The following is a 26,829-nucleotide window of genomic DNA, read 5'->3' as shown; positions in this document are numbered from 1 at the left end:
CATGATGGCCACCCCCCTGCCTACCCTGAGCCATCCCTACCCGGGTAAAGGCTCCTAAGCTATATATAAGTGTAAAATGTGGAACACCGGTGATTAACCCCCTTCTTACCCGAGGCGAATATCGCACCTTAAATAAAGTGCAATACTCTGTGGCGCCACAGTATCATGAATTCAAAGATGTGCTGCTCTATATTGAAAGTGAAAAGGCTGCCATCACTCCGTGCCCTTGGTAGACAACATGACAATGATACAAAACACACATCTGTTGCATTTCTGAAGAAGAACAGGGTGAATGTGATTCAGTGGTTGAGTGTCTCCTGATCTGACCCCAACCGTAGACCTCTGGGGGATTCAGAAGAGACAAGTTGTCATCACGCTCCATCCAGCATCCAGACTCTAAAAATCTTGGAGGTCATACAAAATACTAGATATATTAATTTTTCATGTGGGGTGTACTCATTTTTGCATCAACTAAATTGAGTGAAACTAAAGATTTTGGAATGAAAGTTATATTATTAACCTTACTTTCATGTTATGTGTTAAAATAATGTTCTATGACATTCAACATGTCAATGTGAGAATGAGCTATATGCAGGCATTCTTCCGCCCTAGTACTATTACAGCGATGTCGGTTTCAGGTCTCCTGGGGCTCACGTGACTTTTTTTTGCTATATGAACTCTGCATCTAATCAGTGGACACTCTTGGGCTGCTACAATCTCACTCCCCTGGGATGAATGTTGGACAAAGGGAAGAGCTGAGAGTTCAGTAGCCCAATAGTGGCCGCCGATTGGCTGCATTGCTTAGGTGTCATAATAATGTCATACGAGGCCCAGGAGACCTGGCACCAATATGGCTGGAACAACACAGAAGATGAGTATATATAATTTTTATTTTAAAAAGCAGGAATACTAAATTTAAAAAGTGGTTCTTTCAGGGTAGTGGACCACCGCTTTAAGCATGGCATTTATCTATCAATTTCCTACCACGGCCACAATTCAGCACCCACCGCGAAAAGTAGAAGACTCATCTTAAAACTTGCAAAAAAGTAGGAACAGCAATTTGTTTGAGACTTTGCCAGATCATTGGTTTATTGACGTTGTCCAGCATTACTCCATAGACTACAGATGTGAACTTTTGAAGGAAAATACAAAACTTTCAACACTCATCAGTTTTCTACTTTGTAGTATTTCAATGTGGCATGTCCAGACTGTGTTGAATTGAACGGACTTATTCCTCTATTCAGACTTGCAACCTTTTTGAATATAGTTTTTAGGAATCATAGATGAAAGAAATACAAAATTGAATTTTCAAGCTAAAATTTTGGCAAATTGTTAATGGACTAAATGAGAGTAATAAAATTGAAAATTAACATTGTTCATCTGGTTTACAGTCTTACAAATCCACCATAAGAATGGACCATTTTTGTGGTTTGGGGTTTACTTGAGTCATCAATATAAGTGGTTGGTGTAGCGTTGTGTCCCTGCACTCCTCGCTCTTCACCCTGCAGGGACACGCTGTCACTCACCGCCGCAGCCGGCTCTCTCCAATCTGCCCATCATCCCTGCGGTCCCCCACATGGCTTCCTCCTGCTTCCCTTTCCTAGAAGTGCTCCTAGGGTGTGTGCACACACCACAGCCCTCCCCTTATAGGGCCAGCACGCCACTCCTAGGAAGTGCCTCTCAGCCCATCACTGAGAAGCACTGGGCACTTTAGGCACTCTCCCACTAGGGGAGGTGCCTGTTCAACACCCTAAGTTTAGTTAGTCAGTTGTGTTCTGTCTACCTAGTTGTGAGGTCACCTGCTTGTCCCATCCTGTGCTGCCTGTACATGATCCAAGCCTGTCCTGCCCTGTTGGCACCTGGTTCCAGTCCTGTCATGCCTGTACATGGTTCCAGCCCATCCTGCCCTGTTGTCACCTGGTTCCAGCCCTGTCCTGCCTGTACCTAGCTCCAGTCCGTCCTGCCCTGTTAGCTTTAGTGACTCTGACTGTATCTGTCCTGGTCGTGCCATCTGCCTCAGCCTCTCTGGTGGTTCCAGCCTTGCTACTGACTCCACCTGGCCATCCTGGCCGTGCTGTTTGCCTTAACTATCCCGGTGGTCCCTGTCTATATTAGAGACTCAGTCTGTCTGTACCTGTATTCGTCCCTGCACTGGTGGTCTGCTGCCAGAGTCCCGGTCTCTACCCTGGGAGTCGCACCTGGCATCCGCCTTGCGGTAGGCACTTAGTCAAGCCACTCCCACTAAAGGGGTAACCCCAGAGTCCTCACGTGGTTCAGTGTGTCCATCTTCAGCTCACCGCTTTACCGTCTCCTGGTTGTGAGCTCTACAGTGGGCAAAATTGGATCTTAGGGTAAAGTTGCTTTTCCGATCTCTTGCTTTACTACAGAGGTGTGAAAATGGCTTGGTCATGTGAAACTGGTAAATCATATAAGGATACTCTCATAAAATATGAAAGCTGTCCCCCAGAGAAGTCCATCGAATGTATCACCCAACAAACTCCATGCACAGTGGACATAGTATGACATAGAAAATATATAGTGTTGGGCCACAGACAGTGTGTGAACAGTATTCAAAAATCACAGCCGACTCCTACACAATTTATTTACCCTTTATTGTTCTATTGCCACTTCGTAAGAGAAGGGATGGCTGTAAATTAATTTTTTAAAGGATTTGTCCATCTTGGAAAACCGCTTTTCAAATAGTTTAAGGTGGGTTCCTCTGATTTCACAACATAAACTGCATATATTGTTAAATAGATGCCTTATATATAATGAAGCTGAAGTCAGCACAGGAAGACGGCCAGGGAAGGAACATAAGAAAGGTGCACCGGTCTTGACCTCCGAAGTACCCGGTGTGACGGGGTATGCGACAGAGCAGTAAGGGACACCGGACCGATGAACAATCCAAGAAGATTTAATGAGGCAGGGAGCATAAAACATCCAATATCCAAATGGTTGTTTAGAGTCCACACAAAGGAAACAGATCTGGGGCAATCCGACGCCAAGGAGAATGCAACAGTCCTCAGATGCGTTCCCTAAATCCAGCAGCGGGGCAGCTGATCCTCAATGTCCCATAGTCCATACACTGGCTCTAGGATTCAGCCTCAGCTATATATCCTAATCCTTCTCCAGCCAAGATCCAACTAACTTAACTGAACTAACATGGGTCTCATTATTCTTCTCTCCTGGGATCAGCCCCTAAGGTGGGCACACCTCCCCCTGGACATTTGATACATGAATGGACTTTGAAAGTCCTGGTTCTGTTCTGTTTACCAAGTTGTGGTTGGAGAAGTCCCATGCTGAGAAGAACAAACAATCCCCCACCAGTAGTACATACAGGACAGTCAAGGAGAGAGAGACTATTACACCATGAGCACAGGCGGGGGAGGGACACGCTATTACACCCGGGATTGACTAGAGCCCATCACAGTTGAACCCAGCACTCCAAAGGAGGTCACTGACTAGTCGTGTCACCTTACCTTGGAACCTGCTACAGTGAGTAAAAACCTTGAGACTGCATCCCTGTGTCACTCCTCTGGCCCTGCACCCCCGCCATCATAGACTACTACCCCCATTCACCCTGCGGCTCAGCTTCTACCTGTGGAGATCCATACCAACTAAGCTGCGTCACCATCTGCCCCAGAGGCCCCATCCCTCAGCAACGGCAGCTATCTTGCCGTATACCACAGGTGGCTTTGTCGCGGGCTCACCCACTGCTCGGGTCCGGCTGCTCTGCTGCTGCTGCTCGGTGGTGGCTCGAGCGGTGGGCCGGATCCCGGGGACTCGAGCGGCGTTCCTCGCCCGTGAGTGAAAAGGGGATTGGTTTTGGGGATTTATTGTCCGTGACGCCACCCTGTTAGGGCCAGGTGGACGGGCAGACCCAGGAGGTGGATCCACTGGGCCGAACTCCTTGATGATGGTAAGGGGTCCGGTAGATGGAGCACTACAGGTAGCAGGGCAGTCCGTGCACACGTGTATAATGGAGAAGTCCCTGGGACCACGGAGTCACTGATGGTAGTCCGGGTGACGGAGCTCAGGTCCGGAAGCCGAGAAGATGTCAGGCGGAGTCCGGAACCGTTGGAGCGTGATGACGGGTCACCGCAGGGATCAGAGATGGTACGGACTGTCAGGATGGCAGATAGACAGCGTTCGGGGTTCGGGATTCGGCAGGACCGGATGGCGAGGCAGGATCAGCTCTAGAAGAGAGAGAGGTGAGTATCTCACAGAAACACAAGAAGACCTGACTCCTAGCTTGGGAAACACGAAGAACAGGCCCCGCCCACTTGGACACTAAACCCCTTTATACCCTGTACCTGTGTGCATCATTTCCTGTCAGTGGACGCTGGCCCTTTAAGAAAGGGTCAATGACCGCGCGCGCGCCCTAATGCGCATGCGCGCGGTCCGGGTGCCAGAAGCCAGGGCAGGAAGCTGTGAGGAGGACGCAGCAGAGCCGGGCTGGGGCTGGGAAGCCGACGAGCGCCGGGAGCGGGGACCAGGGGGCCTGGGAAGCGCGGGCAATGGAGGCTGGAGAGCGGGGAGCGTGGCAGGTGAGCCGGGGAGCGAGGCAGGGGACCCAGAGAGCGTGACAGTACCCCCCCCCACGCCCCCCTCCCCGCAACCGGGACAGGAAGGCACGGATCAGAGGAGTACCCACATTCTCCCGGGGTTCCCAGGACCTATCTTCAGGACCATACCCTGCCCAATCCACCAGGAAGAACTGTCGACCCCGTACGGTCTTCATGGCCACGATATCCCTTAACGCATAGATGTCGTCATCGGCAATAGGAGGAGGAGCCGAACTGGCAGCAGCGGAAAAGGGACCAAGGACAACCGGCTTGAGCAGGGAGACGTGGAAGGAGTTGGGTATCTTCATCGTGACCGGGAGCTGTAGCTTGTAGGAGACCTCATTGATCTTGCTGAGAACTTTAAACGGTCCGATGTAGCGAGGTCCCAGCTTGTAGGATGGTAGCTTCAATCGGACGTACTTGGAAGCAAGCCAGACGAGATCTCCTGGAGAGAAACATGGAGGGTCCAGACGTCTCTTGTCTGCGTGTCTCTTCATCCGCAGGGAGGCACGTGCGAGGGACGCCTTAACCGAGTCCCAAATGGTTGTGAAGTCACGGACTACAGCATCAGCAGCAGGGACATCCGAGGAAGAGGATACAGGCAATGGGACGGTAGGCTGAAGTCCGTAAACGACATGGAAGGGAGAGCTGGAGGAGGACTCACTGACGTGGTGATTATGGGAGAATTCAGCCCAAGGAAGAAGCGTGGACCAGTCGTCATGATGGGCGTTGACGTAGTGATGCAAGAAGGAGGTCAATATCTGATTGACCCGTTCCACTTGGCCGTTCGACTGAGGATGGTAGGCTGAAGAAAAGTCCAGAGTCACTCCCAGATGTTTGCAGAGAGCCCTCCAGAAGCTGGAGGTGAACTGAGTTCCTCTGTCGGACACAATGTGTGATGGAAAGCCATGCAAGCGGAAGATGTGATGTATATAGGCGTCCGCGAGTTCCTGGGCAGAGGGCAGTCCAGCCATAGGGACGAAATGAGCTATTTTAGAGAACCGATCCACCACGACCCATATGACTGTGTGTCCGGAGGACAATGGCAAGTCCGTAATAAAGTCCATTGCAATGTGTTGCCATGGAACTGAGGGTATAGGCAGAGGCAGAAGATGGCCATATGGCAGATGTTTGGGCGTCTTGTTCCTGGCACAAGAGGAGCAGGCAGAGACAAAAGAGGCGACGTCCGTGCGAAGGGATGGCCACCAGTAATGACGTACAATCGCACTCCAAGTTCTCTTCTGACCAGCATGACCGGCTGTTTTCGAGGCATGGCCCCAGTGTAACACTTTTCTCCTGTCAGTCTCAGAGACAAAGGTCTTCCCGGGCGGTATCTGGGCCAGGGTGACAGGAGCCACTGGAATGATTTTACTAGGACAGATGATGGGTTGGGATGTCTCCTCCTCCTGCTCCTTGGGCATGAAAGACCTGGACAAGGCATCAGCGCGTACATTCTTGTCCGCGGGTCGGAAATGGAGCTGGAAATCGAATCTGGCAAAGAACAAGGACCACCTGGCTTGCCGTGGGTTCAGTCGCTGAGCAGACCGCAGGTATTCCAGATTCTTGTGGTCCGTGTAAATAATAACTGGGTATACTGCTCCTTCCAGAAGATAGCGCCATTCCTCCAGAGCCAGTTTGACTGCTAATAGCTCTCGGTCACCGATGGTGTAGTTGCGTTCAGGCGTTGAGAAGCTCTTGGAGAAGAAACCGCAAGTCACCATCTTCCCGGAGGAGGACTTCTGCATGAGCACTGCACCGGCTCCCGCGGAGGAGGCATCCACCTCCAAGGTGAACTGGCGGTTTAACTCCGGACGGTGGAGTACAGGAGAGGAGGCAAATGCCTGCTTCAGAGAGCCAAACGCGGCGTCGGCCGCAGGTGACCAGTCCTTTGGATTAGCCCCCTTCTTGGTCAAGGCGGAGAGAGGAGCAGTCAGAGCAGAGAAGTGAGGGATGAACTGGCGGTAATAGTTGGCAAATCCCAGAAAGCGTTGGATTGCCTTCAGTCCAGAAGGAGGAGGCCAGTTGAGAATGGAGGAGACCTTCTTTGGATCCATCTGCAGTCCGGTATCGGAGATGAGGTACCCTAGGAAGGGGAGAGAAGACTGCTCAAAGACACACTTCTCGAACTTGGCGTACAGTCGATTCTCTCTCAGTCTTTGTAGAACCAGCTGCACGTTCTCTCGGTGGGTCTGGAGGTCCGGAGAGAAGACAAGGATATCATCCAGATACACCACCACACAGACGTAGAGAAGGTCCCAGAAAACGTCGTTCACCAATTCTTGAAAGACTGCTGGTGCGTTACACAGGCCGAAGGGCATCACGCAGTATTCATAGTGCCCATCGCGAGTATTGAACACGGTCTTCCATTCGTCCCCAGAGCGGATGCGGACCAGGTTGTAGGCACCTCGAAGCTCCAACTTGGTGAACACACGAGCTCCTCTAAGCCGATCAAACAGTTCGGGGATGAGCGGCAGAGGGTACTTGTTTTTCACGGTGATTTGGTTCAATCCCCGGTAGTCTATGCATGGGCGTAAGTCGCCTTCTTTCTTCTTAACGAAGAAGAAACCTGCTCCAGCAGGAGAGGAGGATCTCCGAATGAATCCCCTTGCCAGGCTCTCAGTGATGTAAGTAGACATGGCCCTTGTTTCGGCTGGAGACAGTGGACATATCCGTCCTCGAGGTGGTGTAGTTCCCGGGAGCAGGTCGATGGCACAATCGTAAGGACGATGTGGCGGAAGTACCTCGGACTCCTTTTTATCAAAGACGTCCGCGAAGGACCAATAGGCCGAGGGCAGTCCCGGTAGGGACTCTGGAACCGGAGGTCGCCGGATGGGTTGTATGGTCTTCAGACAGTTCTCATGGCAAGAAGAGCCCCATCGGGTGATTTCACCAGTGCCCCAGCTGACTGATGGTTCGTGTGTCCGTAACCAGGGAAGTCCCAGCAGGATTTGATGGGACATGTGTGGGAGGACGTAGAGAGCGATGTTCTCGGTGTGCAGGGCACCGATACGTAGTTCGACCGGCCTGGTGATCCAGGAGATGGTGTCAGAGAGGGGTCTCCCATCCACAGAGGCGATCACGAGGGGTTTGTCGAGTGGAGTAACAGGCACCTGGTACTTTTCCACCGTGGCCTGCTGGATGAAATTGCCTGCTGCCCCAGAATCGAGGTAGGCCTCAGCCGTGAACCGCGTCTCTCCCGTTGTCACTTGCACAGTCCATGTAACTGGGTCTGAGAGAGTCCCAGCACCTAGGGTGGCCTCTCCTACCAACCCTAGGCTTTGGAGTTTCCCGGCCTCTCTGGACAGGAGCGTAGCAGGTGTGTGCCTTCTCCGCAGTAGAAGCAGAGGCCCTTGGCGAGCCGCTCTGCTCGGCGTTGTTCAGACTGCCGCACACGGTCGATCTGCATGGGCTCGTGGACGGAGACACCAGATGCCGCTAACTGGAGTACAGCGGGCTTCTGCGGAGGAGAGGAATGCCGTACCGGACGTCTGTCACAGGACACCTCTTTGGATCGCTCCTGAAAGCGAATGTCCACTCGAGTCGCTAGGGTAATCAGGGCATCCAGGGTGGACGGTACGTCACGACCAGCCAGCTCATCTTTGATTCGACCCGAGAGTCCTTCCCAGAAGGCGGCGGTTAGGGCCTCATTGTTCCACCCGAGTTCCGAAGCCAAGGTGCGAAAACGGATGGCGTATTGACCCACCGTCAGAGTCCCCTGACGTAACCGGAGAAGAGATGAGGCAGACGCGGAGGCGCGTCCGGGCTCGTCAAAGGTGCCACGAAAAGCCTGCAGGAACTCCTTGATGTTCTTGGTCACCGGATGCTCCCTTTCCCACAAGGGGTTCATCCACGCCAGTGCCTCGCCCTCTAGATGGGACATGATGAAGGCGACCTTGGCTTGGTCGGAGGCAAACAAATGCGGCAGCTGCGTGAAATGGAGGGAGCATTGGTTTATGAATCCTCTGCAGGTCTTGGGATCTCCGGCGTACCGGGGTGGTGAGGCCAAACGAAGTCTGGAAGCATCCGAAGAGGCTGCCACGGGAGCTGGAGCCGTGGATTGACTAGTGGAAGCCCGAGATGCTGCAGATGTAACTGACGCTTGTAGCGTGTTCAGGCGGGCGTCCACAGAAGTCATAAAGTTCAGCATGCGGGTCTGGGCCTCACGCTGGCGTTGGAGTTCCTCCTGTAAAACTGCTAGTGCTGCAGCGGGATCCATGGCCTGTTCTTTCTGTTAGGGCCAGGTGGACGGGCAGACCCAGGAGGTGGATCCACTGGGCCGAACTCCTTGATGATGGTAAGGGGTCCGGTAGCTGGAGCACTACAGGTAGCAGGGCAGTCCGTGCACACGTGTATAATGGAGAAGTCCCTGGGACCACGGAGTCACTGATGGTAGTCCGGGTGACGGAGCTCAGGTTCGGAAGCCGAGAAGATGTCAGGCGGAGTCCGGAACCGTTGGAGCGTGATGACGGGTCACCGCAGGGATCAGAGATGGTACGGACTGTCAGGATGGCAGATAGACAGCGTTCGGGGTTCGGGATTCGGCAGGACCGGATGGCGAGGCAGGATCAGCTCTAGAAGAGAGAGAGGTGAGTATCTCACAGAAACACAAGAAGACCTGACTCCTAGCTTGGGAAACACGAAGAACAGGCCCCGCCCACTTGAACACTAAACCCCTTTATACCCTGTACCTGTGTGCATCATTTCCTGTCAGTGGACGCTGGCCCTTTAAGAAAGGGTCAATGACCGCGCGCGCGCCCTAATGCGCATGCGCGCGGCCCGGGTGCCAGAAGCCAGGGCAGGAAGCTGTGAGGAGGACGCAGCAGAGCCGGGCTGGGGCTGGGAAGCCGACGAGCGCCGGGAGCGGGGACCAGGGGGCCTGGGAAGCGCGGGGAGCGTGGCAGGTGAGCCGGGGAGCGGGGCAGGGGACCCGGAGAGCGTGACACACCCACGCCATCCACTACTCGGGAAGACGCTCGAGCGGGGACTTTTCGTGCCCAAAATGGCGGATTCTGCAATTTTTCGGCCGGACACCTCCGGCGGTCACAAGGCGCACCTCTACCAGACCGCAGAGCGGTAAGATCCTGTTCGTGACGCCAAGTTGTCGCGGGCGGAGGAGGGGACACTGCACTCACCCACTGCTCGGGTCCGGCTGCTCTGCTGCTCGGTGGTGGCTCGAGCGGTGGGCCGGATCCCGGGGACTTGAGCGGCGTTCCTCGCCCGTGAGTGAAAAGGGGATTGGTTTTGGGGATTTATTGTCCGTGACGCCTCCCACGGTTGTGGCAAGGTTGTGACACCACCGCTGCTCTGGACGGGGATCCTGGGAGCGATGACAGGGAGCAGCTTGGGTGTTGTTTTCTCCCCTCCGTGGGTAGGGGGGTTGGTTGTCCCGGGGCCCGGTGAGGGAGGTAGGGATGGATGGCAGGCGGGTTATGGGGCCTGGTGAGGTGCAGGGTCGCAGGGGCAGCGCTGTGCCGCACGGCACGGTGGTACTCACTCAGCCAATGATGAATGCAAAGTCTTTGGTAAAGCAAACGGCTGGATGGACGGGTCCCACAGACGGCTGCGGTGTTTTTCCCCTGACCCAGTTTGGTAGTGTAAGTCCTTTCCTGCCCCTTCGTGTACGCTCCTCCTGCGCTCCGGTTTCCAGCTGGCTCCCCGGTTCGGTACCGGACGGGCCACTACCCTGTCCTGGCTACCTACGGTTCCACCAAGACTGTCTTCCCGGCTCATGCAGACGGCCACTACCGTCTGCCTCACTGGCTACATGAGGGACCTAGCCTCCAACCTAGGCCCCAGTCTGCGTCTGCCTCTCTGCAGACCTCCTCTCTCTTCCTCTGCCTGGACTTGTCTGAACTTGTTTCCTGCCTCAGGCCAGCCAAACTCCTCGGTGGGCGAACCGGGCCCTCCTCCACCGCAGCGTCCCAGAAACAGAACCACGGCCCGGTATCGAGTGCCCCACGGCCCCGGTATCGAGTGCCCCACGGCCCCGGTGTGGGCATGTCAATAGCACTTTTTATTCCTTAATCAGAATGTCTTCACATCCTTTTAATAAAAAGCGGAAAAACCCTTTAGTGTTGAGGTCCTGGGCACTGGATGGTAGCCATGCTTTCCTACGACCGTCAGTACTAAATGCATGTGGAGACAGACAACTTTTAGTAGAATGTTCTTTTCACGTATTTCATCATCCACTGATACAAAATGTCATCCCGATCAATAAGCCTCCATTGCCGTTGATTTATGTACTCTCTAGATTTGGACAAGAGTCAATTGTAGATCAATCGGAGGCTTTAATGCACTTTCAATTAACCATTTCTTCCTACATATCTGTGGGTAGTCTGGGGACTCCATGCGGTTTGTGAAGTTGTATTGATAAGAGTCATGCTGTATCGGCCGCCTGCCACGTAAAGATTTATATACAGGAACATATGGTGACTATATCTGGAGGGCAGAATCTTCTATACACCACATTAAAGGGACTCATAGGCTTTTTAAGATCATTATTGTTGGAGATGTAAATCCTTATGTTGTATGGTGCATTGTATGGTCAATACTGTGAATGCACAACATAATGATACGGTAAAGTATGGTGTCCAAATAGCAGTGCCATACATTACTACATATCCACACAACAGTGGATGTTGTGTATATGGAGTTTTCAAAAGCTTTTGATACGGTGCCACACAAAAGGTTGGTACATAAAATGAGAATAATGGGGATAGGGGAAAATATGTGTAACTGGGTTAAAAACTGGCTCAGTGATAGGAAACAAAGGGTGGTTATTAATGGTACGTACTCGGACTGGGTCTCAGTTCATAGTGGGGTACCGCAGGGGTCAGTATTGGGCCCGCTTCTTTTCAACATATTTATAAATGACCTTGTTGGGGGCATGCGGAGTAGAATTTCAATATTTGCAGATGATACTAAACTCTGCAGGGTAATCAATACAGAGGAGGATAATTTTATATTACAGGGAGATTTATCTAAATTGGAGGATTGGGCTGAGAAGTGGCAATTGAAGTTTAATGTAGATAAATGTAAGGTCATGCACTTGGGTAGAGGAAATAACATTTATGATTATGTACTTAATTGTAGAACACTGGGTAAAACAGACACAGAAAAAGACTTGGGTGTATGGGTGGATGGTAAACTTCACTTTAGTGGACAGTGTCAGGCAGCTGCTGCCAGGGCTAATAAAATAATGGGATGTATTAAAAGAGGTAGAAGTGTTCATGAAAAAAATATAGTTCTACCTCTGTACAAGTCACTAGTGCGACCGCACTTATATACTGTGTACAATTCTGGTCACCGATATATAAGAAGGACATAGCTGAACTGGAGAGGGTGCAGAGAAGAGCCACCAAGATTATTAGAGGAATGGGGGGGCTGCAATACCAAGACAGGTTATTAAACTTGGGGTTATTTAGTCTGGAAAAACGAAGGCTTAGGGGGGATCTAATCACAATGTATAAATATATGAGGGGACAGTACAGAGACCTTTCCAAAGATCTTTTTACACCTAGGCCTGCGACTGGAACACGGGGGCATCCGCTACGTCTTGAGGAAAGAAGGTTTAATCATAATCACAGAGGAGGATTCTTTACTGTACGAGCAGTGAGACTATGGAACTCTCTGCCGCATGATGTTGTAATGAGTGATTCACTACTAACATTTAAGCAGAGCCTGGACGCCTTTCTTGAAAAATTTAATATTACCAGTTATGTATATTAGATTTTATGACAGGGTATTGATCCAGGGAACTAGTCTGATTGCCGGATGTGGACGAAGGAAGGACATTTTTTCCCCATTGGAACTTGTTTGCCACATTGGGTTTTTTTTTGCCTTACTCTGGATCAACATGTTAGGCTACGGGTTGAACTAGATGGACTTAGAGTCTCCCTTCAACCTTAAAAACTATGATACTATGATACACGAATATAACTACTATAATACTGCCTCCTATGTACAAGAATATAACTACGATAATACTGCCCCTAAGTACAAGAATATAACTACTATAATACTGCCCCTATGTACAAGAATATAACTACGATAATACTGCCCCTATGTACAAGAATATAACTACTATAATACTGCCCCTATGTACAAGAATATAACTACTATAATACTGCTCCTATGTACAAGAATATAACTACTATAATACTGCCCCTATGTACAAGAATATAACTACTATAATACTGTTCCCTATGTACAAGAATATAACTACTATAATACTGCCCCTATGTACAAGAATATAAGTACTATAATACTGCTCCTATGTACAAGAATATAACTACTATAATACTGCCTCTATGTACAAGAATATAACTACTATAATACTGCCCCTATGTACAAGAATATAACTACTATAATACTGACCTTATGTACAGGAATATAACTATTATAATACTGCCCCCTATGAACACAAATATAACTACTATAATACTGACCTTATGTACAAGAATGTAACTACTATAATACTGCTCCTATGTACAAGAATATAACTACTATAATACTGCCCTCTATGTACACAAATATAACTACTATAATACTGCCCGTATGTACAAGAATATAACTACTATAATACTGCTCCTATGTACAATAATATAACTACTATAATACTGCCCCTATGTACAAGAATATAACTACTATAATACTGCCCCCTATGTACACAAATATAACTACTATAATACTGCCCTTATATACAAGAATATAACTACTATAATACTGCTCCTATGTACAAGAATATAACTACTATAATACTGCCCTCTATTTACAAGAATATAACTACTATAATTCTGCCTCTATGTACAAGAATATAACTACTATAATACTGCCCCCTATATACAAGAATATAACTACTATAATACTGCCCCTATGTACAAGAATATAACTACTATAATACTGCTCCTATGTACAAGAATATAACTACTATAATACTGCCCTCTATTTACAAGAATATAACTACTATAATACTGCCTCCTATGTACAGGAATATAACTACTATAATACTGCCTCTATATATAAGAATATACCTACTATAATACTGCAACTTCATGGAGAAATAAAACATTTTGAAAGGCAAAATTACCTGGAGAATATATTTAAAGGAGCTATGAGCCATCATTTTTGCTTGAATTAGTGAAATCCTCTGTTGCGTTGTACAATATATACTATAAAGCTTTGCCGTCCTCGGTAGAATGAAAATCTCTATCAAAAATAAGAATACAGAGGTTTATTTTGCTTTTAAAGTTGTATTGATTTGGAAATGTTATCAAATTTTGAATCATAAAATTCAAGTGGAATTTCTTTGCGGAGTCGGAATATTGAGTTTATATCGCCATCTACTTGAGGTCTGGAGTATGGCAGTTTGTTTCTTGTGTTTTTTTATTTCGATATTTTTATGCTCTTTATGAATAGAAATATTTAGATGTGAAAACATGTTGTTATATGTTGTAGATGAATATTGATGGAATAACCCTCTAAGTAATAGTAGCTGATGTCAATACTGGAACCATTTTTCTATGGAGAGATTTATTTACCTTTTTTTTTACCCTGGATTCCCTTATTTATGAAGAACTTTCTCATGCGGCTTTTACCCATTTGACTCAAAGGGGATCCTAAATCCGAAGGTGAAATCCCCGGTCTGAAAGTGAATTGTTGCGTTTTGTGTTGTTTTTCCGCATTCAAAAAAGCATGAATAAGTGGAGAAAATCTGCACGGGATATTAAAAGCTTGGCTTCACAGTTTACGCATTGTGCAAAATCCACACAAAATGTGCAACATGTGATCCTCACCTAACTCTACAGGCTCAGATTCTCTTAGTGAGGTATATTAAGAGGTCTCTACTAAACTAATCAACATAGAAAACATTAACAAGTTCAAAATAACAATAAGTTAGATAAGCAGCCGCTGCCTGCTGACAGTTTCCAGGCTGCAATGGTGGATTGTTTTCCACACTATGCATAATATAAACAAGCTAGAAAAAAAATACAGTATTGAAAATCAACATCAAGCAGACTACATGATACGTTTTCTAACTTTAGAACGTTTTCTACTTGTCAACATTTTGCAGCCCTTTGAGATGGCACTGTATATTGCATGTTTTGGACCCGCTTAGTTGACCTTACATGTGGCTTAGTGTGCTCCCCTTTGGGAGGACCTTACATATGGCACACTTTGCACACCTTTGGGAGGACACTACATATGGCACGCTTTGCACACCTTTGGGAGGACACTACATATGGCACACTTTGCACATCTTTGGGAGGACACTACATATGGCATGCTTTGCACACCTTTGGGAGGACACTACATATGGCACGCTTTGCACACCTTTGGGAGGACACTACATATGGCACACTTTGCACACCTTTGGGAGGACACTACATATGGCACACTTTGCACACCTTTGGGAGGACACTACATATGGCACGCTTTGCACACCTTTGGGAGGACACTACATATGGCACGCTTTGCACACCTTTGGGAGGACACTACATATGGCACGCTTTGCACACCTTTGGGAGGACACTACATATGGCACGCTTTGCACACCTTTGGGAGGACACTACATATGGCACGCTTTGCACACCTTTGGGAGAACATTACATATGGCACACTTTGCACACCTTTGGGAGGACACTACATATGGCACGCTTTGCACACCTTTGGGAGGACACTACATATGGCACGCTTTGCACACCTTTGGGAGGACACTACATATGGCACACTTTGCACACCTTTGGGAGGACACTACATATGGCACGCTTTGCACACCTTTGGGAGGACACTACATATGGCACGCTTTGCACACCTTTGGGAGGACACTACATATGGCACGCTTTGCACACCTTTGGGAGAACATTACATATGGCACACTTTGCACACCTTTGGGAGGACACTACATATGGCACGCTTTGCACACCTTTGGGAGGACACTACATATGGCACACTTTGCACACCTTTGGGAGGACACTACATATGGCACACTTTGCACACCTTTGGGAGGACACTACATATGGCACACTTTGCACACCTTTGGGAGGACACTACATATGGCACGCTTTGCACACCTTTGGGAGGACACTACATATGGCACGCTTTGCACACCTTTGGGAGGACACTACATATGGCACGCTTTGCACACCTTTGGGAGAACATTACATATGGCACACTTTGCACACCTTTGGGAGGACACTACATATGGCACGCTTTGCACACCTTTGGGAGGACACTACATATGGCACGCTTTGCACACCTTTGGGAGGACACTACATATGGCACGCTTTGCACACCTTTGGGAGGACACTACATATGGCACGCTTTGCACACCTTTGGGAGGACACTACATATGGCACGCTTTGCACACCTTTGGGAGGACACTACATATGGCATGCTTTGCACACCTTTGGGAGGACCTTACATATGGCACACTTTGCACACCTTTGGGAGGACACTACATATGGCACACTTTGCACACCTTTGGGAGGACACTACATATGGCACACTTTGCACACCTTTGGGAGGACTCTACATATGGCATGCTTTGCACACTTTTGGGAGGACTCTACATATGGCATGCTTTGCACTCCTTTGGGAGAACATTACATATGGCACACTTTGCACACCTTTGGGAGGACACTACATATGGCATGCTTTGCACACTTTTGGGAGGACTCTACATATGGCATGCTTTGCACACCTTTGGGAGGACACTACATATGGCACGCTTTGCACACCTTTGGGAGGACACTACATATGGCACGCTTTGCACACCTTTGGGAGGACACTACATATGGCACGCTTTGCACACCTTTGGGAGGACACTACATATGGCACGCTTTGCACACCTTTGGGAGGACACTACATATGGCACACTTTGCACACCTTTGGGAGGACCTTACATATGGCACACTTTGCACACCTTTGGGAGGACACTACATATGGCATGCTTTGCACACCTTTGGGAGGACCTTACATATGGCACACTTTGCACACCTTTGGGAGGACACTACATATGGCACGCTTTGCACACCTTTGGGAGGACACTACATATGGCACGCTTTGCACACCTTTGGGAGGACTCTACATATGGCACGCTTTGCACACCTTTGGGAGGACACTACATATGGCACGCTTTGCACACCTTTGGGAGGACTCTACATATGGCACGCTTTGCACACCTTTGGGAGGACACTACATATGGCATGCTTTGCACACCTTTGGGAGGACACTACATATGGCACGCTTTGCACACCTTTGGGAGGACACTACATATGGCACACTTTGCACACCTTTGGGAGGACACTACATATGGCACGCTTTGCACACCTTTGGGAGGACACTACATATGGCACGCTTTGCACACCTTTGGGTGGACACTACATATGGCACGCTTTGCACACCTTTGGGAGGACACTACATATGGCATGCTTTGCACACCTTTGGGTGGACACTACATATGGCATGCTTTGCACACCTTTGGGAGGACTCTACATATGGTACGCTTTGCACACCTTTGTGAGGATACTACATATGGCACGCTTTGCACACCTTTGGGAGGACTCTACATATGGCACGCTTTGCACACCTTTGGGAGGACACTACATATGGCACGCTTTGCACACCTTTGGGAAGACACTACATATGGCATGCTTTGCACACCTTTGGGAGGACTCTACATATGGCACGCTTTGCACACCTTTGGGAGGACACTACATATGGCATGCTTTGCACACCTTTGGGAGGACACTACATATGGTACGCTTTGCACACCTTTGTGAGGATACTACATATGGCACGCTTTGCACACCTTTGGGAGGACTCTACATATGGCACGCTTTGCACACCTTTGTGAGGATACTACATATGGCACGCTTTGCACACCTTTGGGAGGACTCTACATATGGCACGCTTTGCACACCTTTGTGAGGATACTACATACGGCACACTTTGCACCTTTGGGAGGACACTACATATGGCACGCTTTGCACACCTTTGGGAGGACACTACATATGGCATGCTTTGCACACCTTTGGGAGGACACTACATATGGCATGCTTTGCACACCTTTGGGAGGACACTACATATGGCACCCTTTGCACACCTTTGGGAGGACACTACATATGGCACGCTTTGCACACCTTTGGGAGGACACTACATATGGCACACTTTGCACACCTTTGGGAGGACTCTACATATGGTACGCTTTGCACACTTTTGTGAGGATACTACATATGGCACGCTTTGCACACCTTTGGGAGGACTCTACATATGGCACACTTTGCACACCTTTGGGAGGACACTACATATGGCACGCTTTGCACACCTTTGGGAGGACACTACATATGGCACGCTTTGCACACCTTTGGGAGGACACTACATATGGCACGCTTTGCACACCTTTCGGAGGACACTACATATGGCACGCTTTGCACACCTTTGGGAGGACACTACATATGGCACGCTTTGCACACCTTTGGGAGGACTCTACATATGGCACGCTTTGCACACCTTTGTGAGGATACTACATATGGCATGCTTTGCACACCTTTGGGAGGACTCTACATATGGCACGCTTTGCACACCTTTGGGAGGACACTACATATGGCATGCTTTGCTCACCTTTGGGAGGACACTACATATGGCACGCTTTGCTCACCTTTGGGAGGACACTACATATGGCACGCTTTGCTCACCTTTGGGAGGACACTACATATGGCACGCTTTGCACACCTTTGGGAGGACACTACATATGGCACACTTTGCACACCTTTGGGAGGACACTACATATGGCACACTTTGCACACCTTTGGGAGGACACTACATATGGCACGCTTTGCACACCTTTGGGAGGACACTACATATGGCACGCTTTGCACACCTTTGGGAGGACACTACATATGGCACGCTTTGCACACCTTTGGGAGGACACTACATATGGCACGCTTTGCTCACCTTTGGGAGGACTCTACATATGGCACGCTTTGCACACCTTTGTGAGGATACTACATATGGCATGCTTTGCACACCTTTGGGAGGACTCTACATATGGCACGCTTTGCACACCTTTGGGAGGACACTACATATGGCATGCTTTGCTCACCTTTGGGAGGACACTACATATGGCACGCTTTGCTCACCTTTGGGAGGACACTACATATGGCACGCTTTGCTCACCTTTGGGAGGACACTACATATGGCACGCTTTGCACACCTTTGGGAGGACACTACATATGGCACGCTTTGCTCACCTTTGGGAGGACACTACATATGGCACGCTTTGCACACCTTTGGGAGGACTCTACATATGGTACGCTTTGCACACTTTTGTGAGGATACTACATATGGCACGCTTTGCACACCTTTGGGAGGACTCTACATATGGCACACTTTGCACACCTTTGGGAGGACACTACATATGGCACGCTTTGCACACCTTTGGGAGGACACTACATATGGCACGCTTTGCACACCTTTGGGAGGACACTACATATGGCACGCTTTGCACACCTTTGGGAGGACACTACATATGGCACGCTTTGCACACCTTTGGGAGGACACTACATATGGCACGCTTTGCACACCTTTGGGAGGACTCTACATATGGCACGCTTTGCACACCTTTGTGAGGATACTACATATGGCATGCTTTGCACACCTTTGGGAGGACTCTACATATGGCACGCTTTGCACACCTTTGGGAGGACACTACATATGGCATGCTTTGCTCACCTTTGGGAGGACACTACATATGGCACGCTTTGCTCACCTTTGGGAGGACACTACATATGGCACGCTTTGCTCACCTTTGGGAGGACACTACATATGGCACGCTTTGCACACCTTTGGGAGGACACTACATATGGCACACTTTGCACACCTTTGGGAGGACACTACATATGGCACGCTTTGCACACCTTTGGGAGGACACTACATATGGCACGCTTTGCACACCTTTGGGAGGACACTACATATGGCACGCTTTGCACACCTTTGGGAGGACACTACATATGGCACGCTTTGCACACCTTTGGGAGGACTCTACATATGGCACGCTTTGCACACCTTTGTGAGGATACTACATATGGCATGCTTTGCACACCTTTGGGAGGACTCTACATATGGCACGCTTTGCACACCTTTGGGAGGACACTACATATGGCATGCTTTGCTCACCTTTGGGAGGACACTACATATGGCACGCTTTGCTCACCTTTGGGAGGACACTACATATGGCACGCTTTGCTCACCTTTGGGAGGACACTACATATGGCACGCTTTGCACACCTTTGGGAGGACACTACATATGGCACGCTTTGCTCACCTTTGGGAGGACACTACATATGGCACGCTTTGCACACCTTTGTGAGGATACTACATATGGCACGTTTTGCACACCTTTGGGAGGACACTACATATGGCACGCTTTCCACACCTTTGGGAGGACACTACATATGGAACGCTTTGCACACCTTTGGGTGGACACTACATATGGAACGCTTTGCACACCTTTGGGAGGACACTACATATGGCACGCTTTGCACACCTTTAGGAGGACATTGCATGTGGCAATGCTTTGCGCACCTTTGAAAATTTTTACCCATCGACACACCCTTTTGCATCTCTTCCATGTCCCCTCCATAGTTTACACACTTCCACCACAGCTTTTGGGGAGGTCTCTGGAGAGTTTGCGCCGTCCTGTAGACTTCCAAATTCTTCCTGGAGTTTGGGAGGCCTTTTCTTGTAACAGGAGCCTCCTGGATATTCTGGAAGAGTTGGCAAGTTTGGATAAAGGTCATAAAGGTAACCGACAAGGCCAGTAAAATATTAATATGGTCTGGAGCGCAACATTTATTGCTTACACAGTGCCTGCCCCATGTTCTTCCAGCACTGATTTGCATGTACTATGTCCGTATACTGCAGACTTGTGTATCTCAGCAGAAATCCTCTATGATCTCATGGCTCGTAGAATTATCTGTCATACCTGTCAGTTCCGGGAGGGCAATTTATTCCTGGTCTAATCTGTTTGTGCATATTATTATAGATTCAGACATAAGGAGCAAAGAAGGCCATGTTGTTTAGCTTTCTTGGTGATTTTTTTTTTTTGCTAGGTTTATATACACGTAGGACGCAGAAAGGTTAAAGGAATTTCTAGCAAAGTTACATGTGACATTTATTTTGCAGTATATAGTGAAAATCATGGTCTCCAATGAAGCCCAGCCTCTAGCTGAGCTTCAAAGGAGCACTAAGGTGGAGGCAACAGGGGCTTCCAGCAGGCCCCTGACTGCCTAGGCGGCCAATTGGCACCCCACATGTGTCCTGCACAAAAAGGAAGGGGGAGGACAATGGGCGCTGGTATTACACCACTGAAATGCCACTGTCGGTCCTACTCAATGATGTACCGTAACAGCTGAGGAAGACATTCACTGTATGGCCTCATACACACGTCCATAAAACAACTCTGTACCACATTACCATCAACAAGGGTCCATATTTTTTTCAGCAAGGGTGTGTATTTCTATTGTCAAGCTATTGTGTTTTTTCCGTGACTGTAACAATCAATTTAAAGAAGCGTCCACTTAACAAAATGTTATGTTTATATTGTTTTTCAGTGTCCTTACTAGATCCGGTTTCATAGAATTACATAAGTCATCTACTGTATGTCTCAGGCTTTATACAGAGGCATAGGCCTCATTCATCAAAACTGTCTAATGGTGTGTCTCTCTTTGTTGTCCATAGCAACCAATCAGAGCTCAGCTTTCATTTCTTAAATGGCTGTGACAAAATGCTAGGTGAACTCTGATTGGTTGCTAAGAAAGTAAAAGTTTTGACCATAGCAACCTATCTGAAAATTATTATTTATTATTATAGCGCCATTTATTTCATGGTGCTTTACAAGTGAAAAGGGCATACATAAAAAAAAGTACAACAATCATAAACATTACAAAAACAGACTGGTATAGGAGGAGAGGGGACCCTACCCGCGAGGGCTCACAGTCTACAGAGGATGGGTGAGGATACAGGAGGAGAGAGGACCCTACCCGCGAGGGCTCACAGTCTACAGAGGATGGGTGAGGATACAGGAGAAGAGAGGACCCTGCCCCCGAGGGCTCTCAGTCTACAGGGGATGGGTGAGGATACAGGAGGAGAGAGGACCCTGCCCACGAGGGCTCACAGTCTACAGGGGATGGGTGAGGATACAGGAGGAGAGAGGACCCTGCTTGTGAGGACTCACAGTTTACAGGGGATGAATGAGGATACATGAGGAGAGAGGACCCTGCTCACGAGGGCTCACAGTCTACAGAGGATGGGTGATGATACAGGAGGAGAGAGGACCCTGCTTGTAAGGACTCACAGTTTACAGGGGATGGGTGAGGATACAGGAGGAAAGAGGACCCTGCCCGCGAGGGATCACAGTCTACAGGGGATGGGTGAGGATACAGGAGGAAAGAGGACCCTGCCTGCAAGGGCTCACAGTCTACAGGGGATGGATGAGGATACAGTAGGTGAGGGCAGAGCTGGTTGCGCAGTGGTGTCCTGGTCTCAGGGTTATTGTAGGTTGTAGGCTTGTCGAAAGAGGTAGGTCTTCAGGTTCCTTCTGAAGGGTTCCATGGTAGGTGAGAGTCTTGTATCCTGGGGTTGAGTGTTCCAGAGTATGGGGGAGGCACAGGAGAAATCTTGTATGCGATTGTGGGAAGAGGAGATGCGAGGGGAGTATAGAAGGAGATCTTGTGAGGATCTGAGGTTAGTAGGTACCTGGAGACTAGGTCACAGATGTATGGAGGAGACAGGTTGTGGATGGCTTTGTATTTCATGGTTAGGATTTTGAAATTGAGTCGTTGGGCAATGGAAAGCCAGTGAAGGGATTGGCAGAGTGGCGAGGCTGGGCAATAGAGAGGGGATAGATGGATTAATCGGGTCGCAGAGTTTAGGATAGATTGGAGGGGTACAAGAGTGTTGGAAGGGAGGCCAGAGAGCAGGAGGTTGCAGTAGTCAAGGCGGGAGATGATGAGGGCATGCACTAATGTTTTTGCTGATTCTTGAAAATTAAACTCTAATTGGTTGCAATGAGCAAAAAGAGCACATTTAAATCCCTATCTGCGGGATACGTAAGGCTTTGCCCCATTCCACATGAGTGTGGCTACAAAACCTGCCACAAATGGTCATTTTGGGAAAATTTGCATAACATTTTCTATGTTCGTTTAGCAGGATAATCCTACAAAAAATATCACAACTCCACATTTTGGCTGTTGTAGTTTTAGTGCAATATTTAGGAGCTCATTGCATAGAGACTTCACATTGATTACAGTGAACTCAATGGAAGATCAGTATGCAATGATTTCTCCTTGTGGGAAAAGGATCCTTCTGGACTGATAACTGTCAGTTTCTGGGTGCTGCAAAATTCCCCCCCCCCTATATCATCTTTGAAAATGGCCATACAGGCTGTAACTGACAGATAAATATGTAGAGATGGCTGAAATAGTTTTTGACGGTGTATGACGACCTCAGAATTTGTATCTCCAGGGTTTGGTGGGACATTTGTAGTAGTGATTTTTTCTTCCTATACTTTTTTTTAGGAATTTTGTTTTAGTTTATTGTAACAGTCCTTCTTCTCTTGTAGGTCTCCGGAGCCGGTATACAGCACTGTCAATAAACTCAGTGACAAACCTTCCTCTCCGAGGCATTATTCCCCCATAGAATGTGACAAAAGCTTCCTCCTCACATCTCCGTATCCTCATTTCCACGGAGGCCTGCTTCCAGAGTCTGAAATTTCCAGGTGAGAATCACAATTTTAAGGGGGTCTGACACAAGATGTTTTAAATTCCCTATTAGGAAATTATGAGTTAAATTCCTTGACTCTCGGTTTGGAAGACCTAGCACATCCAAGAAACTCTATAATCATAGCTCCCAGGGAAGAGGGACATGTACTACGGCACCCCATGACAATTTTTGGTTGTGTTAAATCTGACTCCTAACCTCCCCCAGTCCTTGTGCTCCAACACCGAAATAATGACCCTATTGAAGCACCTAATGGTCCCACCCACTACAATAGCCAATTTATGGCCAATACGCAATGCGATGCATCCCCATACAGTAACATAACCCCACAATGCCCCTCCACACAGAATGATGCTCCTGTAGTGCCCCACACACAGTATGATGTCCTCACACACAGTACTATGCTACAACAATTCTTCCCATACATTATGATACCCACACAATTTATAACACCCTTACAGTGCCCCTCACATAGTACGTTGTTCCACATAGTGTCCCTTACACAGTTTGATGCTCTCAAAATGCCCCCAACAATTTATGATGCCTCTCTGTGCCCTCCACACATTATGATGCTCCACACAGATCCACCCACACAATATTATGAATGTAAATACTCTCACATGGGTAATTGATAAAGGTAAGAACTACTACAGCGAGATGCAGCACCTGCATGCAACTAGTCCCTGTACAAACTAGAAAGACCCTAGCTGCACAACTCAAAACACCACCTAAGACCTGACTCCTTAAAAGGCTGTCGAGAGGTTTCTTGTACCTCCTGAAGGACCAGAGGGGAGGCCACAACAATGCCAACAAGGGGAGATGAAGGTATGCAGGAAGAAACAAAAATCCAGAGAGAGAAAGGAATAGGTGATGGGAAAGAAAACAAACTGACTCACTGCAGGAACTAAACTGGTGTTTACCCAATAAGGTAGATCCCTAAGCTGATGAACTGGAACTCCTAAAGACAAGTCCACCTAGAGTTATAGCCAGCAGGGACGAACAGTGAAAGGTGAACATAAACGAGAACCCAACTCAGAATGTGATAGGGTAGACCAAATCTGGAAAATATGAAATACCTAGAGAGGAGTGAACAAAAACAATAGGAACCATCAGCATTTGGACAGGGAAGAAAAGGCAACAGCCTAGCAGACAGAGGAACTGACCATACAATAACAGTTCACTGGATCGGATCCCCAAACCGATCCATGACTGTACTCCCCCTTCTACGAGGGGCCATTCGCTGACAGAACTTCCTCACCAGATGTCCACATGAAGAGCCTCCAAATCAACACAGTTGTTTTCAGGACCATAACCTTTCCACTTAACGAGATACTGATTCCCCTCCAAATCCACCTCAGTTATGTCTTAAGGACGCCTCAAATGTTTTTCAAAGGGAAGAATGGAAAGAATTATTGATCCTCAAAGCAATAGGAAGCTTACACTTATAAGGACCTACAAATTTAGGTGCACATTTCCTACATGTGGCCTTTAAAGGGAACCTGTCACCTTATTTTTCGATATTAAACTAGCCAGAATGTGTTTTACTGCCCCGATATTATGGCAATCTCCCCTGTAATACCTTCCTTGCGCACTAAATGTCTTCTGCTCGGGCATGCGCACTGAATCTAGGTGTATGTCCCCAGATTCATTATGCGGTGTGCACATGCTCTTGGCTGCTGATGTCACTTTGGGAGAACGCACGCTTAGCGCGTCCTTATTACCACAAAGCGACAGTGGCACAGGAACGTGCACTGTGGCACTGAGCAAGGAGAGAAGACAGGGACGTGCAGAACGGGGAGAGAAGCTAGGGACATCAGTAATAGGGACGTGCTAAGCATGCGCGCTCCCGAAGTGATGTCAGCAGCCCGGACCATGGGCACATGGTACATCACATAATGAATCTGGAGACGTACACCAAGATTCAGTGCACATGCCCGTGCACAATACATTTAGTGCGCAAGAACGGCATTACAGGGTAGATTGCCGTGATGTCGGGGCAGTAACGGCAAACATTTCTAATGCGGGGGTCGTAATTTCATTAAAAAAAATAGCATGACTGATGCTTGTCACAGGGTCCTTCTCCCATTTCATACAATCAACAGAGGGATAGATGATTGTACAATCCAAAGAACATTTATTCCAAGCAAGTCAGAATGTCCATCAAATAATCCACCACACAGAGGGTAAAACAGTCCAGTAATGGGATAAATGTCCCAGGGATCAGTCACAATCCTCCACCAGTTCTTTTTCAGGGAAATCAGGGTTTCTAAATTGCTCTCTGGGGTGCTGCATGTAGCCACAGCTTCTACCCCAGAGGATGAATCTTCCTGTTTCTCTCTTGAAGTTCTCAGACAGACTGACTAATCTCCCAGGTAAGCAGAGAGTTTGGGTAGATCCCAGGCCCTCCTCCCCCAGACTTAGGGACAAAAGCCCGGCAGGGGATGATTACCCTGCAAGCGGGACAATGTACACAGAATAGACAGACCACCATGACTAAAATACAAACCACAAAATTATACACAACCCCCCATATTCCACCATCACAATGCTGATTGACAATTATTGAAGACATCAATAGCACAACCCCTATGACTGAAACCCAAGGTATGAGATACATTCACCTAACCATATAAAGTATTTTTTAAGATAACTACTTGGTTGTTTGTTGTATTAAACCTTGTTAGTGATGCACATCGCATCATTTAAAACACATTCTGGCCACTTTAATATCGAAAAAGTAGGTGACATGTTCCCTTTAAGCATAGATTCTTAGAGGATAACCACACAAAATCACACACCCTAAAGACAGCAGCCTTCCTACTTCTACGGTTAACCCCTGTTTTGGCCTGTTTACTAGCTACCAAAAACCCCTTTTGACCTCCTTTCAGAACCTAAATGATTGGGAAGAAAAATTTTTCCTCCTCTGGCACGGAGGACTGTAACCCTGAAAGGTTCCGAAAAACTGGATGAATCCTCCTCCGTAAAAATAGGTGATGTCCTGGTAGCTGTAGAGCAGGGGTGGGGAACCTCCCGCCCGCGGGCCGTATGCGGCCCGCGACAACTTTTTCTGCGGCCCCCAGGCTGATTCCCGGGAACTGTAGTGCTGGGGCGGCAGCCGCATCTTACTGGCTGCTGGCCCTTTAAAACCCCACACAGCGCGTTCAATGCTGAACGCTGCATTTCCTATACCTGAAAGACTACGTCCCCACGCTGGCACTGCCTACGTGAGGACGTACTTTGTAGGTGGGGTCAGCGTGAGGGGCGCTAAAATCAAAAAGAGAGGATTGACTGCCAATGATCCCCCAGGTCTTACTGTGCCGGCAGCGCTCTGTGCCCAGCGGCGGTGGCTCCCTGTGCCCAGCGGCGGCTTCCTGTGCCCGGCAGTTGCGGCAGCGGCTCCCTGTGCCCGGCGGTTGCGGCGGTGGCTCCCTGCGCCCGGCGGTTGCGGTGGCTCCCTGTGCCCGGCGGCGGCGGCTCCCTGTGC

General features: G+C 48.5%; 1 protein-coding gene across 9 annotated transcripts in view; it reads left to right on the top strand.

The window, feature by feature from the left end:
- Positions 1-26,829, top strand: part of DLG2 (discs large MAGUK scaffold protein 2) — a 1,610,676-nt gene that overhangs the window by 1,147,982 nt on the left and 435,865 nt on the right. For all 9 annotated transcript variants that reach the window (XM_075337519.1, XM_075337521.1, XM_075337520.1 and 6 more), the window contains one exon: positions 23,188-23,343. In XM_075337519.1, the coding sequence (XP_075193634.1) occupies positions 23,188-23,343 (156 nt within the window). The remainder of the gene's footprint in view (positions 1-23,187; positions 23,344-26,829) is intronic.

The sequence above is a fragment of the Anomaloglossus baeobatrachus genome, chromosome 2 (assembly GCF_048569485.1).
Source record: "Anomaloglossus baeobatrachus isolate aAnoBae1 chromosome 2, aAnoBae1.hap1, whole genome shotgun sequence".
In the NCBI taxonomy this organism is placed as follows: Eukaryota; Metazoa; Chordata; class Amphibia; order Anura; family Aromobatidae; genus Anomaloglossus; species Anomaloglossus baeobatrachus.
This window is presented reverse-complemented; position numbering and strand designations above follow the sequence as displayed.